Source organism: Lygodium microphyllum, chromosome 26 (genome assembly GCF_053477565.2).
Source record: "Lygodium microphyllum isolate KBCC chromosome 26, Lygodium_microphyllum_v1.1.10, whole genome shotgun sequence".
NCBI lineage: Eukaryota > Viridiplantae > Streptophyta > Polypodiopsida > Schizaeales > Lygodiaceae > Lygodium > Lygodium microphyllum.
Window position 1 is genome coordinate 27,698,443 of NC_141160.1, and position 21,417 is coordinate 27,719,859.

The 21,417-nt window shown below is 41.0% G+C and overlaps 1 protein-coding gene across 2 annotated transcripts in view; it reads left to right on the top strand.

Moving 5' to 3' along the window:
- FLU (Tetratricopeptide repeat (TPR)-like superfamily protein) overlaps positions 1 to 21,170 on the top strand; it is a 70,112-nt gene extending 48,942 nt beyond the window's left edge. Inside the window, exons 3-4 of one of the 2 annotated variants that reach the window (XM_087668492.1) lie at positions 20,105 to 20,419; positions 20,669 to 20,805. In XM_087668492.1, coding sequence (XP_087524618.1) covers positions 20,105 to 20,419; positions 20,669 to 20,688 — 335 coding nt within the window. In that variant the 3' untranslated portion in view covers positions 20,689 to 20,805. Of the gene's footprint in view, positions 1 to 20,104; positions 20,420 to 20,668 lie in introns of both variants that reach the window. The other variant, XM_087668491.1, reaches the window with a different exon arrangement.
- Positions 21,171 to 21,417: the final 247 nt, after the last annotated feature.

The following is a 21,417-nucleotide window of genomic DNA, read 5'->3' on the forward strand; positions in this document are numbered from 1 at the left end:
GGTAAATCCTCCAAGCCGACCACTGCACAAGACCCAGCCTCAATGATGAAAATCGTGTTCTGCATCCCAGCCTCGTACAAAAGGTGGCGGCCTTGGCTGACTGCCTGCCAGTAGAAAGCTTCCTATGAGATATATCCAAGGCTGGGTGCCAAACAACAGAGAATGCGGTAGGCTCCTCTCCACACAAGCTGTGCTACCTCACAAGACCAAAGGCAGTTCTTTGGAGTTTCCAAAAGCTATTGTGGGTAGCGTTTACACTCTCCATCCTGCTGCATCTGGGCTGGCCAACTCCCAACTGCCAGACCTCCATATGCCAAAAGCCATAGGAAATATGATATCCTCCTCGGCCTCCAACCGACCCATAGGCGGCGCCAGAAAGTCCGACGGAAGGTATCTGTGATGCTATGCTCCGCCCAGCCTTTGCTACGCAAAGGCACCCAGTCCATGTCCTCCTGCATCAGTTTATGTCTGCCAATCTTGGCTGTGTACTCCAAGAGCCTTAGTGGCTTCTTGGCAACCGCAGTGGCTGGCCATAGCCACTCTCCAGGGTCCCATTCCAACTCATCAAGTGGCCTGCTCTCCCATATCCAGAGGCGCCACTCTTGGAACTCCTTCCAGAACACATAGGGGTCTAGATGCCAGGTCTTCCCCTGAAGACCAAGCACACGAATCCTCCTCCAAGGAAGGCCAACGATCTCCTATAGCTCACTCATGCATGTAGCTTCATTTGTTGTGGATCCTAAGTTCCAGGGCAAGGGTCAGGAGAATGACATTGAGATTATGGACGCATGGAGATGTATATTGTCTCATCTAGTGCCTGATCATGGAACTAGATGAAAGATTAGAGATCGACTTTCATGTTATAGGACCTTTCGGGGTTCTTTTGGTTGTGGGGATGCACCTGAGGATTGCTGTAAGATTGGGGCAGCTTTGTGGTGGGAGGACTATGGTTCGGATGGTCCTGAGTTGTAGCAACTAGCCATCCGTGTTTTGAGTCAGTCAATTAGCTCCTCTTGTTTGGAGCAATTGTGGAGTACATATGCTCACATTGCTTCAAAGAAGAGGAACCATCTTGGTGTGGAGAGTGAAACCAGTCTATGACTCACATAAAGCGGTAGTTTCTTCAATTAACACCTGGTCTTTTCACACATACACAAAGATAGAGACCCCACTTCCTCGCTCAACACCAGATTGGTCCGTCTCGGTATTTCTTTATCAATTAAAAGATGGAAAGTTACAAAAATGAAATGTTCCAAAATACATAATCCGAGAACCGTTGGTTTTCATCTTTTTTGAGTAAATCCCAGCTGCATAAGGACAGTATAGCATGATCAGAACAACATCTCTTTTAGGAAAGCATTTTCTGTAACCATAATTCAATGATTTATGTGCAGAATTGCAGTCTAGAAGTCTCTGAATTCACAGTTCTTATGTCTAGCATGTCGAGAACAACATTCCTTTTAGGAAAGCATTTTCTGTGACCAAAGCTCAATGATTCATGTGCAGAATTGCAGGCTGCAGATCTCTGAAATCGCTGTTTTTACTGTCTAGCAGAACTCTGAATTCACTGTTCTTACTGTTCAGTATGTCCAAAACAACATCCCTTTTAGAAAAGCATTTTCTGTGACCGAAACTCAATGTTTCATGTGCAGAATTGCAGTCTGCAGATCTCTGAATTCACTGTTCTTACTGTCCAGTATATCTAGAACAGCACTAAATCAGAGCTGAAAAACCCTGTTCCTATGTGGCATGGTCATTACTTTCTTTAGTTCTTGCATTGGAGAAGCCAACAGCTGCTCCTGAACCTGGACAGTGAGGCTCTTGCCTCAGCAGAAGTGCAAAGAAAACATAGAACTGTACCTTTGATGGAATCAGCCCATCATGTAGAGCATTTCCTCTAAGAATAGAGAGAGAGTTGACCAGAGAGCGCAAGCGCTACCTTCGTACATGAGTTAGAGACGAAGAAGTACTCTCCATAGTTGATGAAACTGTAGCAATTTGCCCTCAGCTCCTCAAAACTTCATTCTCAGATCTGCCCCTTATGCCTATTACGTTTTTTTGAAAATTCTCTCTCTCTCTCTCTCTCTCTCTCTTTTGGGAATTTGTGCCACATGGCATATATGTAACAATTTTTTCGTTTAAACCTTCTGGTCTAAAATTCTCCATGATTGGTGCAAAATTTGACCTTGGCACAGACCGGAGAATTAATCCTCGTGCAAAAACGAAGATAATGACGTGAACAGATTCTGGGGTCAAAAAACAGTAACTCCCTAAATTTTAGGGATGGTGACCCCCGCATTCCTTGAGTTGTTCCGAGCAACTTTAATCATTGCAACCAGATAAAAAAGTGTAATGTGGCTCAGTTTATAGTGCCTTTTATTCCGTGAGTATTCTTACATGTGCATCTTCTGTTTTGGCCAGACTCATTGTCTTGTACCATCTCTAGTGACTAAGCACACAGTCCCAAACTATTGGCATTCTATTCTTCAGTGCCCATTCAATATGGAACCGGTTCTAAGGCTCAGACAAACCATTAGTCCAATTTGTCCCAATGGTTGCCTCTTTTGGCCATGCAAGTATTCTTACATGTGCATCTTCTGTCTTGGCCAAGCTCATTGTCCTGTACCATCTCTAGTGACTAAGCACACAGTCCAAAACCATTGACATTCTATTTTTCAGTGTCCATTCAATATGGAACCGGTTCTAAGGCTCAGACAAACCATTAGTCCAATTTGTCCCAATGGTTGCCTCTTTTGGCCATGCAAAGATCTCGGCTTATTCCAAGAGAACTCTGGGGGTAAAAGCAACAACAACTAAAGAAAAGAAAAGTAAAATATTTATATAAGTAAATAAGGAAAGCAACTACAAAAGTATCACCACCTGGTGACATACCCCCGTCCTGAAAGAAGCAAGCGACCTCAATTGCATGCCACATATGCTAATGGATGACACAGGACGATAACAAGATTCTCCATGTTATTAGTGCCATCGCATGTATCACTCAGATGAGACGGGGCGATGGTAGGAGTTTTTCCCACAAACCATTTGTGTCATTGCAAGTTAAAGTCTCCGATCATATCTTGTATCCAACTATGATTACTAGGAGCCTTTCTAATATGCATGTTTTCGAATGCAACACAGGGTAATAGCATGTATCCTCAAACTATTAGTGTCACAACATGTATAATCATTCAACTAAAGTGTAACAAATACAACTTCAAAGCACTGAGTTTTCATTCAATGATACACATGTTAATGCTAAGGGTAAACCATACATTGTACATTATTCAATGAGATGTAGTATTCAATTGTACAATAAAGAATGTACATTGCTTCAAAAAGCATTCTAAGTCACTGTAGATTCTAGTAAGAAAGCTTCTCGGTAAAGTTGCAATAATTGAGATAAATCTGCCAATTCAGCCTCTTCCATCCATTTGGCATCCATTGGTGAATAGTTCTTGAACTTCACCAAAAATCTTCTTATAACTCTACCTTTCACTTTCCTATCCTTATGTGCCAGGATCTGCTTAGGAACTAGAATCTCATCTAATTCCTCTACTTCAGGTTGTTCCTCTTGAACCATGTCTTCTGGCACTTCACCAATAAAAGGCCTTAATAGGCTCACATGGAATGCATTATGAATTTCCAATTCTCTGGCAATTATAGCCTATATGCCACATCATTGATCTTATCTGAGACTTGAAAAGGGCAATAGAAATGCATGCTTAGCTTTGGAAACAAATGTTCCTTGCCCTTCTGTTTTCTCAAACGTGCCTTTTCAAAATGCAATAAGACCCAATCATCCTTTTTGAACAAGAGTTCCCGACGATGACTATCATCAGCTCTTTTCTGTTTAGCTTGTGAATTTTCTAAGGTATACTTGATCTTTTTATATGCTTCTTCCCAATCTTTTACATAACGATCTGCTTCAAAAATGTGATCTTTTGTTTGCAAAATGGGAGGCAATTTCTTTCCACCTTCCACAATCTCAAAAGGTGCTTTGCCAGTAGATGAATGCACTATATTATTGTATGCATACTCAACCAATGGCAAGTAGTGCTTCCAAGAAGTCTTATGATCTGAAACATAACACTTCAGCAGGTCTAAAACAGTTGAGTTTGCTTCTTCAGACTATCCATCAGTTTGTAGATGGAAAGAAGATGAAAATTTCAGCGTAGTGCCCATGTTTTCAAACAATGCTTTCCAAAACAAGCTAGTCATTCTTGGATCTCTATCATTGACAATTGACCGTGGCATTCCATGGTACTTGAAGATATTATGCATAAATATCTTTACCATGTGTTCTGACTTAATCTTTTTCCTTACAGGAATGAAATGTGCTTGTTTACTGAATCTGCAAATGATAGTCTGGATTCCATTATTCTCAGAAGAAGTTCTTGGAAGATCAAAAATGAAATCCATGGCAATACTTTCCTATGGCCTTTCTGGAATAGGGAGTGGTTGCAATAACCCTGGTGCCTTATGTTTATCAAATTTGATCTTTTGGTATACAAGGCAAGATCTGACATATGCATCAACATTTAGATTTCGAGGCTGGCCAATAGAAGAAAGTCTCTACCGCTTTGAATGTAGCATGAATACCATGATGTCCTGCATACGGTGGAGCATGACTTTCTAATAAAACTTTTGGCCTTAGCTGTTTTGTAACACAGTTTTCCATGCATCATGATAAAGCCTTCTTTGAACACATAATGATCATGATGTTGGCCATTGATCAACTGTGCATAGATTTCAGAGAAATCTTCGTCATCATGCTGATGACGAAGATTTCTCTGAAATCTATGCACAGTTGTTTGTAGCTCCCTCACCCACGGTCGTGGCATCGTGTTGTAGCGCGTTGATAGCTCCACCCACCCACCGTGACATAGTCCCTTGCTGAGCCCCCGGTGATCATGTAAATGCTTTCTATCTATGAATATGACGTAAAGCTCTCAAGATGGGCCCTTCGGTGAATTGTGTGCTATGTTATGTGCCGTGTCGCGTTCCTTGACGTGTTGGGGTGCCCTGTGACGTGTTGAGGGGTCAAAATGGCAAAGTTGTGGAATGGGTCTAGTGCTGCCCCGGTGCCTAGACAGGGTTCCCAGGGGGTCCCGAGCGGGTCTCTGAGGGTTGGAACATCACACTTGGTATCATATGATATGAAAGAGCAGTATGCTGATGACGAAGATTTCTCTGAAATCTATGCACAGTTGAATGATATAAAAGAGCAGTATGCTGATGACGAAGATTTCTTTGAAATCTATGCATAGTTGATCAATGGCCAACATCATGATCATTATGTATTCAAAGAAGGCTTGGGATGATATGAAAGAGCAGTATGCTGATGACGAAGATTTCTCTGAAATCTATGAATAGTTAATCAATGGCCAACATCATGATCATTATGTGTTCAAAGAAGGCTTTATCATGATGCATGGAAGACTATGTGTTACAAAATAGCTAAGGCCAAAAGTTTTATTAGAAAGTCATCCAATTCATGGTGATAAGGAATTGAAACAGTTGACACCTGTGGTTTGCGAGATAAAGCATCTGCAACTACATTCTTCTTGCCTTCCATATGCAGTATCTGAAAATGAAACATAGATAGGAAATTTGCCCAACGCATGTGTTTCTCTGACAATTTAGCTTGTGTGAGAAAGTATCTAAGTGTTTGATGATCTGTTTGCACTACAAAATAAGCACTAAGCAAATGGTGCTTCCAACTAGAAAGTGCATGGATCACAACCAATAACTCTTTCTCATAAATTTGGTAAGTCCTTTCAACGATAGAGAGTACTTTACTCTCGTATGCCACAACTCCGCCATTCTGCATTAATACAGTACGAATGCTATTTCCACATGCATCACACTGCACTATGAATGGCTTAGACAGATTTGGCAAAATAAGTATTGGATCTGTAGTCATTTTCCCCTTCAAATATCTAAATGCTGATTTCTCTTTGTCAGTCCATTGCCATTTGACATCCTTCTTTTCAAGCGCATGTAAAGGAGAAGCAATCTCTGCAAAGTGTCTTACAAATCTTCTCTAGTAAGAGCATAAGCCAAGGAAATTGCGGACATCATGAACAGTTTTCAAGTGTGGCCAAGAGACAATTGCTTCTATCTTTGCAGGATCCATCTTCACACCATCTTTAGAAACTATGTGCCCAAGGAAGTGAATCTCTTCCAAAAAGAATTCACTCTTCTTGCCATTAATGAGCAATCTCTTACGCTTAAGCTCATTAAAGATTGTAACTAAGTGTTTTCTATGCTCCTCTTCATTCTTTGGAAAGATAATCATAACATCGAAGAATGTGCCAACGAAACTTCGATAAGGGTGGAAAATTCTATCCATCTTCCTGTTAAACATAGCAAGAGCATTGGTCAATCCAAATGGCATGACTAATAATTCATAGAGACCAAATGTCATTCTAAAAGCAATCTTATGGATATCCTCTGGTCTGATTTTGATCTGATGGTTACCCACTTTTCAAATCTATTCTGCTATACATTCTTGCTCCCTGTAATTGATCAAGAATGTCATCTATCCTCGGAATCGGAAACCTATTCTTGATCGTGTTCTTATTCAAGGCTCTGTAGTCAATACACATTTGCCAAGAGCTGTCCTTTTTCTGAACTAACAACAGAGATGAACAAAACGTAGAACTACTGGGCTGAATTAGTCCCTTCTCTAAAAGCTCATTAACTTGTGTCATAATCTCTTTCTGCTCCGTTGCACTGACCGTGTACGATCGCCTATTGGGTGGACTAGTCCGTGGAATAAGATCTATTGTATGATCTTCAGGCCTCTCAGGGGGTAACCCTCCTGGTAACAAATCTGAGAAACAGTCACTGAATTTATCCAAGAAAGCCCTTCTACTTTCATCTAGTACAGACACATTACTCTCAACTTCATTAACTTGCTTTGCATAAACCAAGTACACAGAAATATGATTTTTCATTACAGAAGTAATTGCAAAAGCAGAAACAACTAGGACAGACTTCCTTTAAGCTTCACATCTAACACATGAGTCTTGCTCTTACATAAATCGTTCTACTGTAAGTATCCAAGATAGCATGCTTCCTATGGCACCATGGAATACCCAACAGAACATCACACCCCTCTAAAGGCATAATATGAAACTCCTCTGTGTCCACATAGCTCTGAATGTACATACGGAGTTTGCCAAGAATGGGGGTGACAGGTTGAGTATGTCTTGGGCATGCCAAATCAGCCTGTCCAACTGGTCCCATTTCCTCGGGACGTATACCCAGCTTCGCTGCCAATGTCGGTGAGATGAAGTTTGCATGAGCTCCAGGATGAAAGAAAATAAGCACTGTGGAATCTCTGATCTTTCCCTAAGCTCTGCACAATTCTGTAGCATCATCAGCTGATTGATCTCCCACCATATCAAACACTAAGCCAGTACAAGGCTTCTTTTTACTTGGCACATCTTTATCCTCCGCATCTTTAGAAGATTGCTGTAGGCGCTTAGAAGCAATATGGCCTTTTTGTTCACATATAAAGCATTTTCCAGCCATCATTAAAGCCTTTCTTTCTTGAAATGATTCGCCAAAAGTGACCTCTTCTGTCCTTTGCCCTGTTTAAAAGAAGTTTGAGGTTGCTGCTGAAATCTTTTCTTCCAAAAAGACTTCTTTGTAAAACTGGTGCTTTTAGGAAATTGCTTCTTCTTCTTGCCAGGATCTTGCTTAAACTGAGAATCCTTCTTTTCAGTGCCTTTAAAGTTGTCAGCTTTTCCTTTCAACAATGCATTTGCCACACCAGCATTTTCAATTAATTGTACCATATTTGTAACCCTAGTCTTGGTATAATAATCCCTGATGGCTTCGGGCAAACCGCAACAGTACTTTTCAATTTGTTCTGATAGGGGCACTGTCTTGTAAGAACTCATGGGCAAAAGTGCTTCCCAAAATTTCTTATTGTACTCTTCTAAATCCACACAATTTGCTGTGTCCAATTTATGCCATGTAGTCATGACATCTACTTCAAACGTGTTAGTTAACCATGAGGCTGCAAACAACTGTTTAAAATGGACCCAAGTGGCAGGTGCATATCCTTGCATCAACAGTATGTTCCACCACTGCAAAGCATTACCTTTCAAAAAGTTGCAGCCTTCCGCACCTTAGAAGCCTCAGTAAAATTACCCTCCAGTGTAAGCTGCATCAAACTGCTGTATAAATGTCAAAGCTTTCAGCTTATCTTGCATACCACTGAAGGTTTCAAACTTTAATGCCTGACCACCCTCTGTATAGTCCTTAGGCTTTGCACCTTTGGGTGTCAGGTTGTCATAGACAGGTAACTATAAAAAGGGGAGTCCCTTAGGTGCATTATCAACATTCATTTCACTTGTTTTAGCTGCCATATGCCCACTAGGCTGAAAAAAACCAGCCGCTGCATTTTGTACTTCAGGCATCAAATAAGGACTCTGCAAAGTGTGATAACCGGGCTGTAGACCAATATCGGCATAAAATGTGTTCATTGCCTCAATAGGCATCATTCCTAGCGGCCCTCTAAGCAAGTATCCCTGATAACTAGTGGGTAATCTAGCCATTACTTGAAAAACTGACCCACCACCAAAGTAACCAGGATAAGTAGCAAACTGAGGAGGAATAGTCTACTGTGCCACTTGTGCATAACTGCCTTGACCATTCACTCCTTGGTCTTGTGCTTGTGCTTCTTGTTGCACTGGACCTGTCTCCATATTTGGTGCCTTTTCCATATGCTCATGCACTTTTAGAGGTTTTTCTTTTTGAGCGCTCCATGATATGATGTGATGACTCAATCTGAGAATCCTCATTATGACTCACATAAAGCAGTAGTTCCTTCAATTAACACCTGGTCTTTTCACACACACACAAAGACAGAGACCTCACTCCCTTGCTTAACACCAGATTGGCCCCGAAGAACAGCGCCCCTCTCGGTATTTCTTTATTAATTAAAAGATGGAAAGTTACAAAAATGAAATGTTCCAAAATACATAACTTGAGAACCGTTGGTTTTCATCATTTTTGAGTAAATCCCAGCTGCATAAGGACAGTACAGCATGACCAAAACAACATCCCTTTTAGGAAAGCATTTTCTGTAACCATAACTCAATGAATTATGTGCAGAGTTGCAATCTGCTGAACTTTGAATTCACAGTTCTTACTATCCAGCATGTCCAAAACAACATCCCTTTTAGGAAAGCATTTTCTGTGACCAAAACTTAATGATTCATGTGCAGAATTACAGTCTGCAGATCTCTGAATTCACTGTTCTCACTGTCCAGCATGTCCAGAACAGCACTAAATTAGAGCCGAAAAACCCTGTTCTTGTGTGACATGGTTGTTACTTCCTTTAGTTCTTGCATTGGAGAAGCGAACAATTGCTCCTCGATCTGGACAATTAGGCTCTTGCCTCAACAGAAGTGCAAAGAAAACACAGAACTGTATCTTCGATGGAATCAGCCCATCATGCAGAGCATTTCCTCTAAGAATAGAGAGAGAGTTGACTAGAGGGAGCAAGCTCTACCTCCGTACATGAGTCAGAGACGAAGTATTCTCCATAGCTGATGAAACTGCAACAATTTGCCCTCAACTCCTCAAAACTTCATTCTCAGAAATGAAGATAATGAAGCAAACAGATTCTGGGGTCCAAAAATAGTAACTCTCTAAATTTTAGGGATGGTGACCCCTGCATTCCTCGAGTTGTTCTAAGTAACTTTTATCATAGCAACCACATCAAAAAGTGTAACGTGGCTCAGTTTAGTGACTTTTATTCCATGAGCATTATGTGCATCTTTTGCCTTGGCCAGCCTCATTGTCCTGCACCATCTCTAGTGGCTAAGCACACAGTCCCAAACCACTGGCATTCCATTCTTCAGTGCCCATTCAATATGGAATCGGTCCTAAGGCTCAGACAAATAATTAGCCCAATTTGTCCCAATGGCTGCCTCTTCTGGCCATGCAAAGATCCCGACTTATTCCAAGAGAACTCTGGGGGTAAAAAGCAACAACAACTAAAGAAAAGAAAAATAAAATATTTATATAAGTAAATAAGGAAGCAACTACAAAAAGTATCACCACCTGGTGACAGAGAGGGCAAACAATCTAGTATTCGTTAGTGCTAATTTGAGGATGTTATGTAGTAGTATGATAACAAAACCCAATCCATTCACATAGTGGGAGATATAGCAAGAAGAGGAGACACATGCTGATGTTGAGGGAGATGCAACAATTTATGGTTCACATGATTATGAGGTTGGCACTTCAGGAGTAGCTAGAGCAGCCTCAGATCATGATGATCTTTGATTTAGTTTACTTATCATGAGTCTCATGATACATGACACATGTACATTGTATATGATATTATGATCATTGATGATAGTGTGACACTTGGGCTGTTGTGCCATGCCGATGTTATATTTGTACTTGTAGTCTTGCAGTTGCCCTTTGGGCTATTTTGACATGCCGCATTTTGCTTCAGTCTAGAGATTAGACTTTATATTTTTAGTGTTTTTTGGGGCAATGAGCATGTTCTTTCAAAGATTAGACTTCATATTTGTAATCTTTTAAGTTTTTTGGCAATGGGACTATAGGTATGTTTTTTCAACTTAGACTTTAAAGTTTAGTTATGAGTTTACTTGCTTAAGTAGAAAAGCGAGGCATTGGATGTCTTTTAAAAGTTTTATGCATTTGCTAGTACTCAAAAGGGTTTAAAATTAAAATGTATAAGAACAGACAACGGGAGAGAGTATGTATCAAAAGAATTCAATAAGTTTTGTGATGTCAATGGGATTAAACGGGAGTTTACAGCTCCTTATAATCTGTCATCTAATGGTCTAGCTGAGTGAATGAGTCACATGTTATGTGAGAAGATTTTGTGCATGTTGTTCACATTTCATCTTCTGCAATCATTTTGGGGAGAGGCACTTAAAACCGCGGTACATATTTGCAATTGATCTCCATACTGTGCACTTGAAAGTGGTATCCCTAAAGAGGTTTGGTCTAGCAAACCTGCTTCATATGACCACTTAAGGGACTTTGGTTGCGAATGCTATGTACATATACTTGTTGATAGTAGAACCAAACTTGACATGAAATGCCATAGAGACATCTTCATGGATTACTATGTGCAATAGATTATGATGCCCTTGTATGTCACATGCAGGATATGCAGATTATCAAGGCTGATGTGGTTGATGCACTTTTGTCAGTTGATGATGATGTCACTCAGACTTGGATTGTAGACTTTGGTGCCTCTTTCCATGTAACTCCTTGCTTGGAGTGTTTTGCGATGTTCAATGTAGGCAGTTCTGGAAAGGTATATCTTGGAAATAATCATGCTTGCAGCATTGATGGGATAGGCTCTATACACTTGTCTTTGGATAATGGACAAGAGCTTGTGTTGTAAGATGTCAACAGATATGTGCCTGGCATCAAGAAGAGTTTACTATTTTTGGTCAGCTTGACTTGCATGGTTAAACTACACTGTTTGGTGGTGGTTTGTGGTAATTGAAAAAGGGTTTCACGTTGATTGCAAAAGGAACCAAGAAGGGCACTTTATATTGTCTACACTGTAAAGCTTTGAATGGCAAGTTTCTTGTAGTTGCTGAAATTGGCTGTCATTTGGAGTTGTGGCACAAGAGATTAGGCCATATGAGCCAGAAAGGATTTGATGTCCTTACCTCTTTGAAGAGGGTTGATGGAAAAGACTCTAAACTTGTTTTTTGTTAATGATTGTCAGTTTGGAAAGCAAATGAGAAATTTCTTTTACTCTAGTGTCTCCCGTAAGTCCAATATCTTGGACTTAGTGCATTCTGATGTATGTAGTATGCCCGTGAAATCATTGGGTGGTGTTGCATATATTCTCTTTTACTGATAATTGTTCCAAGAAAATTTGGGTTTATGTATTGAAAAAGAAAAGTGAAGTGTTTGCTGTTTTTAAAACTTTTCATGCATTTGTGATCACTCAAACAGGTAGAAAGCTGAAATGCTTCTTTTCTCATCATTGGACAACATTTGAGTAGGATCCCTATCCCAGACTACTCACAGACACAGTGGACTCAAGGACATTGTCATAGATGGGAGTTGAGTTCCAGCATTATAGCTTCATACATATGGACTGTGAGATGTGGCCAGGTCATTGATCTTCAGGATATACCCACTGGGGAGTCTTTATCAAGGATTTGGACAGAAATAGTCTAGACTCTCCGTGGGAGATGGGAGAGGTTGTAGGGAAGCTTTGAGAGGATGAGGAGAAAGAGAGAGGATTTCTTGCGGATTTGGGATTCAGACACCTTTCATACTACCCCCCAGATGGTCTGGCACTTTAGCCCACCAGATTGGTTGTTTACACAACCATTGTATCTTTGATGTACTTAGTTACTCTTCACAGAGATTCTTGCACTTTGTATTTACCTTGGGGGACTTTCTCCGAGGTGTTATTGATAGAATTCTCTTTTCTTGGAAAAAAAGACAAAAAAAAAAGAGAGAGCTTACAGCTCCTTATAGCTCTTCTTCAAATGGGGTGGCTGAAAGATACAATAGGACTTTATGTGAAAGAGTGCGGTGCATGCTGTCCATTGTTGATCTCCCTCATGAATTTCGGAGAGAGGCACTTACAACCGCGGTTCACATTTGCAACCGCTCTCCAAACATGTACTTAAATAATGGCATCCCTGAGGAGGTTTGGTTTGGTAAATCGGCCTCATATGACCATTTATGGATATTCTGTTGTGATGCTTTTGTGCATGTTAGAGATGAGCTGAGGAGTAAACTTGACCCAAACTCCACCAAAGGCATTTTCATGGGCTATGGTGTTGAGGGTGAATTTGGCTATAGAGTGTGGTTACCACAGTCCAAGAAAATTGTTTGTACCCGTAACGTTGTGTTTAATGAGGCAAAGTTGCTGAAAAGTACTTTAGCCTCTGATGAAGACATGAAAAAAGTCAAATTTCAGAATTTGCAGCCACCTATTACATCAAATGATGAGCCTCATGATGCTGTACCACAGGCTGAAACTGATGATCGGCCGGTTATTTTTGAGCTAAATGATGATGGATAGCAAATAGAAGCACAAGGAGGTCATGGACAGCAAGATAGACTTGCTGATTATAAAAATGCAGGTACTGGAAATGAAAATGAAGGTGCTGTACAACATAAACAATATACTGAAAATGGCTTACAATAGCCAAATATGTGATGCTTACAGATGAGGGTGAGGCTCTTACATATAAAGATGCCAATGCATGCAACTTCAGTAGTAAGTGGGAGCTAGCTATGCAAGAAGAGATTAAATCTCTGTATGCTAATGATACCTGGGATCTTGTGTTATTGCCCAAAGGAAGAAAGCTTCTTTCAAACAAATGGGTTTACAAAGTAAAGAAATTGATGAGAAACCCAAGTATAAGGCAAGACTGGTTGCCAAAGGGTATGCATAGAAGGAAGGAATTGACTTCCAAGAGGTCTTTTCACTTGTTGTGAAGATGACCACTCTACGTGTGCTTTTTGCTCTTACTGCTATATTGGATTTAGAGTTGTACCAAATGGATGTGAAAACAACTTTTCTGCATGGTGACATTAATGAGAAAATCTACATGAAACAACCCGAGGGCTTTGTAGTTCTTGGAAAAGAACAGTTGGTGTGTAAACTAAAATGCAGCTTGTATGGGCTGAAGCAAGCACCACGGCAATGGTACAAAAAGTTTGACACTTTATGCTCTCTCATGGGTTTACATGCAGCCATGCAGATCATTGTTTGTACATGAAAAAGGATACAAATGACAACCCCATCATACTTGTTTTGTATGTGGATGATATGTTGCTAGCTGGGAAAAGAAAGTCTAGCTTGGATGCTCTCAAAGATTAGCTGAAATTAGCTTTCTCCATGAAAGATTTGTGGAATGCATAGCATATATTGGGCATGAGGATTCGCAAGGATAGAACGCAGAAATTACTGTTCTTATCTCAAGAGAAGTACATTGAAAAGGTACTGGTCAAATTTAACATGGCTGAAGCTAAGCCTCTTGGGGTGCCCTTATCTCCATATCTTAGCCCCAGTAAAGCCAACAGCCCAAAAGATGACATGGAAGCCAATGCTATGAAGGGAGTCCCTTATGCATCAACTTGTGGCTCTCTTATGTATGCTATGGTTGCTACTCGTCCAGACATTGCTCATGTAGTGGGAGTTGTCAGCAGGTTTTTGTCAAATCCTAGCAAACCACATTGGGAGGCTGTCAAGTGTATTCTTCGATATCTAAAGGGTATACAAAGAAAGTGTATTTGCTATGCGCAGGGTGCACTTAGTCTGTAGGGTTATTGTGATGCAGACATGGTAGGTGACTTGGACACTCGCAAGTCCACTAGCGGGTATGTCTTTACAGTTGCTGGTGGGGTTGTTTCTTGGTGCTCAGGTTGCAAAACATCGTAGCACTGAGTACTACTGAAGCTAAATACATATCAGCTATTGAAGCTTCTAAGGAAGCTATATGGTGAGCAGACTTGCAAAGGATCTCGGCATGTCTATGAGTACTCCAGTGTTGGATGTGATAGCCAGAGTGCTGTGTATCTGGCTAAGAATGCCATGTATCATTTCTTGCACAAAGCATATAGATGTGCGATATCACTTTATTAGACAAATTCTGGAAGATGGTCTAATCACATTGATCAAGATCAAAACATAGGACAACCTTGCAGATGTTCTCACTAAAAGTCTAAGCAAGGCTCAGCATGAGCATTGTATACAACTAGTGGGAGTTGGTTAAAGGTTCACTTCGGACCTTTAAGTGGGAGGTTATTTTGGGATGTAAAGGTCCTTTATTCACCTTTGTGTATTGTACACGTGTATTATTATATTGTACATGTGAATGCAGCCTTATGTGCCCTAAGTATAAATACATTTTATTCTTTGTGTACCAACACATTGTTAATACACCCAAATCAGATCATACTCTCTCTCTCTATCACTCTCACTCACCTGCACACTTCTACTGCAAATCTTCACGCTTTCGTAAGCACCACTCCAACAATTTTCACCTAGGATTTGCTCTAATTTGACCCCAAGGAGACAAATGGTGCCCCAAATTTGCAATGGATGGGTTGGCATCTAAATTCCCTCATAATTCTAGAAATTTAAGTGTTGAATTCAATGTTGTATAATGCCAAAGCAAGCGTAACAAACCTTCACAGGACTTCGAATCATGATCTGTCATGAGGCATAGAAATGACACAGCAGAAAGGCACACAAGATATATCAATAAGGAATCCTTTGTATTCATGATACAGAAAGATACAACATTGAGGCACATCTCAGGACTACACCCTTGTGATGCTACACATATGAGGGTTCACCATTGAGCATAGGGAATCACATGTAGAAGCACCTCCCAAGTAGGGCTCGAGTGACTACTACTCCCTATATAGGTGTTTTTGGTAGTAATGCCATGGCATACCTACAAAGCCCTTACACCTTCTACTGATGGCATGAGTCTCAAGGTGGTTGCTAAACCCTAATTTTGGCATAAATTTAGGGTTTACAGCAGAATTCCTCTTTCTATCCACCAAATTTGGCTAAGATCTACTCCAAATGGCTAAGATAAGCCGAGATCTTTTGAGAATGGGCTGGAGGCAGTGAGAAAATGCCAAAGAGAGAAAATTCAAAGATTTCTCGTGGGAAATGGCTGAATTCTGCCTACAGCCTATCAAATCTGCCCAAGAGCTGTTGCCAAGTGCCAAGGAAGCCCAAAACTATTGTCGCCAACTTATTGATGCAGTGGCTAGTCCTAGACAATGATCCTCTTGCTGTCGCCTCCTTGTTGAGGCCCCTAGATGGCTGTCTCCTGCAACAATTTGCTGTTCTAATAAAAAAATAGTCGAGCAGCTCCCTCTCTCTCTTCCCCAAGTTGTAAACTGATGTGAATGGCTAAAACCAGGCCCAAAAAACGTTTTATCAAATTGCATGGGTATTTTTGCCAAGTGATAGCCATAGTTGTCTCTGTACGACGTACGGTACTGTTCGTACCATACGATTTGTACGATACGGTACGGTACGCATAGATTCGTATGTTAAAACGGGCTTGTCACAATACAACCACATGAGGAGGAAAAAGATCGATGAAGAGAACGAGAGGATTGATAGAGCCCTTGATTCTATTCGGGCCGCATGGTTAAAATATGGTTGCTCCATTTTCATTGACGGATGGAGTGATCGTAAGAAACAGAGCATCATCAACATACTGGCCTTATATCCACTCGGCACTTACTTTTTTGTGGGCCACAGATACCAGCAAGAGGGGGAGGAAAACGACGGGCGCATTCATCTACCGCCACATTCAACAAGCTATCATTGAGGTATACATTGCTTTTTAAATTTGTTTCTCTTTATTTCATTATGATATTTGATTTATGCATAACTATCTATCTCTCTATTTTAATTTCTCTCTAATATCTATCTTGATTCTCTCTTTTCCCTCGGGCCCCAAGGCCCCCAACCCCCATCTCTCTTCATTCTTGAATCTTGAAAGTTGAAACTTGAAAGGCTCAACTCTCTCTTTTTCTCTCTAACCTCCAGGTATTGTTAGTATACTTGTAATTTGTAGATTGTGGTTGTAGGTGGGCCTCTCGAATGTGGTGCAAGTTGTTACCAACAATGCATGGAATTCTCGATGCACGGGCCGTTTACTTGAGGCCGAGTTTCCCACGATTGTGTAGACTCCATGTGTAAGTCATTGTTTGGACTTGCTCATGGAGGACATTGGAAAGCTCAAGTGGGTGAAGAGGGTGGTCCGCAAAGCTACATCAATTATCACCTTCTTTATGGTAAAGGTAAAGGTGCCTGCGATGTATCGTGAGCATAGCCCATTGGAGTTGAAGAAGCCTTCATCAACTCGCTTTACTTGCGTCTTTATGAGGTGCGGTCCGCAGACAATGATGTCCACTCTATGAAATGAATGGGATGAGCATGAGACACAGGAGGCCAAAGCCATGCAACGCTTGAGCAGTTTTGGCAAAAAGTTCGTATTGTTGTCATTGTTGTGACTCCCTTTTATAGGGTGATACATATGAGTGATTGCGAGGGGTTTACCATAGATCTTCTCGTTCACTTCTTTAGAGTGGCATTGGTGGAGGCATGTGCTTGTATAGTGATCACAAAGACACAGCATGCATATGTTTTAGAGATAGGAGATGGGCATGGGTGCGTAAGCCCATCCATAGTTTTGCCGCATTGGTACATCTGGTCTACAAGTCGCCGGCGGTCATGGATGATTTATGTATAACTATCTATCTCTCTATTTTAATTTCTCTCTAATATCTATCTTGATTCTCTCTTTTCCCTCGGGCCCCAAGGCCCCCAATCCCCATCTCTCTTCATTCTTGAATCTTAAAAGTTGAAACTTGAAAGGCTCAACTCTCTCTTTTTCTCTCTAACCTCTAGGTATTGTTAGTATACTTGTAATTTGTAAATTGTGGTTGTAGGTGGACCTCTCGAATGTGGTGCAAGTTGTTACCAACAATGCATGGAATTCTCGATGCATGGGCCGTTTACTTGAGGCCGAGTTTCCCATGATTGTGTGGATTCCATGTGTAAGTCATTGTTTGGACTTGCTCATGGAGGGCATTGGAAAGCTCAAGTGGGTGAAGAGGGTGGTCCACAAAGCTACATCAATTATCACCTTCTTCATGGTAAAGGTAAAGGTACTTGCAATGTATCGTGAGCATAGCCCATTGGAGTTGAAGAAGCCTTCGTCAACTCGCTTTACTTACATGTGGTTATTGCTGGAGTATCTTTATGAGGTGCGGTCCGTAAACAGTGGTGTCCACTCTATGAAATGAGTAGGATGAGCATGAGACAGAGGAGGCCAAAGCCATGCAATGCTTGTGCCTTAATGAGCAGTTTTGGCAAAAAGTTCGTGCTGTTGCCATTGTCGTGACTCCCTTTTATAGGGTGTTACGTATGAGTGATTGCGAAGGGTTCACCATGGGCCTTCTTGTTCACTTCTTTAGAGTGGCATTGGTGGAGGCATATGCTTGTATAGTGATCACGAAGACACAACATGCATATATTTTAGAGATAGCAGAGAGGAGATGGGCATGGATGCGTAAGCCCATCCATAGTTTTACTGCATTGGTACATCTGGCCTACAAGTCACCGGCGGTCATGGATGATAGAGAGTTCTGTTCAGACCAGCTTGTTTATTTGACTCGTGTGGTCCCTGTGGATGACCACAATGCAGTGTTGGAGGAGCTAGAATGCTATGCAGATTAGCGAGGGCATGTGGCTTTTGCTTCTCCCACTTGTTGGAGGAGAGAGTCACTTGTGAAGCCTTTATTTTGGTGGTAAAACTTTGGATACGCTTTGGAGATGCTTCAGCCCTTAGCCATGAGGGTCCTTGCCTAGGATTGCTCTTCGGGTGCATGTGAGAGAAACTGGAGTGCCTATTCTCTCATTCACACAGATTCGCAATTGGCTTAGCACACGATAGTTAGAGCAGCTAGTCTATTGCGGCACTAACTTACGTATGATGAGAGCTATGATGAGCATGGGTAGTCCGAAGCAGGTAAAGTTTAAACACTTAGCCATAAAATTTAAAATTTATTGTTTTAAACTTTGAACTTTGAAGTTTATACTTTATAATTTAGTCTTTAGCATTTACAATCTTATGTGCATCACTGCATTGTGTAGGTGAATGTTGATACATTTAAGCTAACGAGCGACACTCTTCTGCCGAGTATACATCAGGAGGTGGACTAGGAGGAGGAGATGATTTTTGCAGAGCTCTATAGAGAGCTTGTTGCAGCAAATACTCGTGACACTCGCAACCAACATGCTTGTGGGCGAGGAGTTTGAGGAGGTGGTAGCAGGGGCATGGTCATTCGACGCCCTCCAATCATCGAAGAGGGGTGGCTCGAGTGGCTTGCAGACATATGTGAGGCAGGGCTCTAGTAGCTCAGATCTTGTGCCTCACGATGACATCCCCCCCTTGCCTACATAGCTGCCACCTAGGGAGCCATCATTTGATGATGATGGTAACCTCATCAGTGAGGATAAATATGAGTGTGTCTCATTATCTGATGCGGAGGAGTCATCTTTAGACTCTCTTGATGAGCACTCAGATGGTTCTGATGATGATGATGATAGTGATGCCTCATCATAGATTCATAGGTCTTTCTCTTTTTTGTATTAGATATACTAGACTGTAGTTGTATCGCATGTTTTGCGCAGCCCATGCAACTGGGATGGTCACCCTCATGTATTCATCTTTTCTGTAATGAAATGGCTATTTCCACTTTAAACATGTATTCTATGATCTATCATTTAATGATTTATGGTTTTTGTTATTTAAAAAATCATCTTAAATTTTTTTCATACTAATATGGTACCGTACCTTATAAAATCATAAGGTACCATTTAGTACCGTATTTTATCGTACCGTACCGTACCGCACCGTACATTTCGTACATGACAACTATGGTGGCAGCCTTCTAAACCCAATTTTCAGCATTATCCAGCTATTAAATTAATTTTCAGAATTAAATAATTTTAAAAATTAATTTTAGTACTTTTGACCTTTTCCAAAATTAAATGTGCCCATCTATAATTATATTGGTTTGGCCATTTGTGTTGGCTTAAGCATGGAGCAAGTGTGCGGTTAATGTAAGGGAAAATGAATGAGAATGAAAGAATTAATCAATGCACAATGATACTCGATCCACGAATGAGAAGAAGTATATTAATGAGAGAGAGAGTACAATGCTCAAGGCGATCACACTGAATAATGCAATACTTTTTTGCTAATGAGGCGCAAAGTGTCTATTTATAATAAAATGAAATAGTAAGAGCTTAAGTGTCATAGTAAATGCTAAAATGAACCCTAACCCTAGTGTCACTTAGTGCTTAGGTCACTAGGGCAACAATTGTATTTTTGTTGGTTTTTGTTGCCTTTTGGTTCCATGTGTTGTATTCTACCTGTCTTTGCATCCGCTTGGTTGCCCAGCGTACCCTTTGTAAACATACAATGTAAAGCCAAACTTGTTTTGAGAGAGAGAGAGAGAGAGAGAGAGAGAGAGAGAGAGAGAGAGATTGAGATTTAAGCTCAACTTTCAGGTACTTTAGCTCGGCAAAGGAAGGCTGAATTGGAAAAGATGAATGCACAGCTTCGCAAGATCAACGAGTATTTGAGGAGCAAAGCAATGATGGAAACATATGCTCCAGGCTTGGTCTATGCACCTGTTGGTAGACCTGAGGATAGCAAGGCCATTGATGCAGACAGGGAAGTTCTTATGAGCCACTTATTGGCAGGTTTACGCTTTCTGAAGAACAAAAGTCCAGAACTGGCATTTGAAGAGTTCAAGAAGGCTCTTGCAATCAGTCAGAGGATTGGTGACCCCCTTGAGGAAAAGAAAGCAGTCAAGGGTCTAGGTAAAGTGATGACTACTGCTCATCTGCTTTTTCCACGCTGCATGTCTGTTTTGCTTGGGAGTGCATAGTCAGCAGCATGCATTAGGGCTTGCTAACGCAAGTAGCAGGCATTTGGTGTATGGGAATAAGATGACTGATTCCCTGTGGCTTCAAATATCACTCCATTGTTCATTTATTACCCATGTGAGATGCTCTGACTGGTTTGATGATGCAAGTGCTTACTCACTTCATGTTTCCTTTGTTATGTAGCAAGATTTGCAGATGTCTGACTGGATTTATGGTATAGGTGTATCGTGCCAGCGGCAGGGACAGTATCGTGAAGCCATTAACTATCATAAAATGGTGCTTGAAATTTCTGAGAGAACAGGAAACACCCGTGGTGACACGGAAGCATTGGGATCCATTGCGGATTGTTATTGTGAGATTGGTGACCTTGATTTAGCACAGTCATACTATAATCGATACATCGATAGATTGGCTCTTGATGAAGGTTGAATGATATCACCAGTCTTGTGGGCTGCATCAGCTCCAGGTTCGCTTTTGGGCCACAGGTGTGTGTGTCTGGATTGCGGGTTCTTAATACTTGTCTCTTGTATGGGGTGCATGGTATGTAGTCAAAAAAACATTTTATTGGCGAGCTAAGATAAACGTATGCTAAATTGCTTAATGGGTTAGTTTTCTAGGAGAGCTTGTCACATTAGCCTTTTCTATGTACTTACACTCGTGGAAAAAAAAGCACAAGATAGGCATGAAGTTGTTGCACCTTCTAATTCCTAAGTGTGAACTCACTTCTAGTGATGACAACCGCTGCGAGAGTACCTAACATCCGAATGCATTTTGCACCCATGATGCATGCAGTGTATGGTTTATCGTCTCATGAATCATGAAGTTGATTCCACAGCGTCTTACTCGAGTGAGAAGAAAGTCATTTGCATATGCCACACTTCACATCTTATGGGTCTTCTTCGAGTGATGGGGTTTATGCTAGCATCATTTTA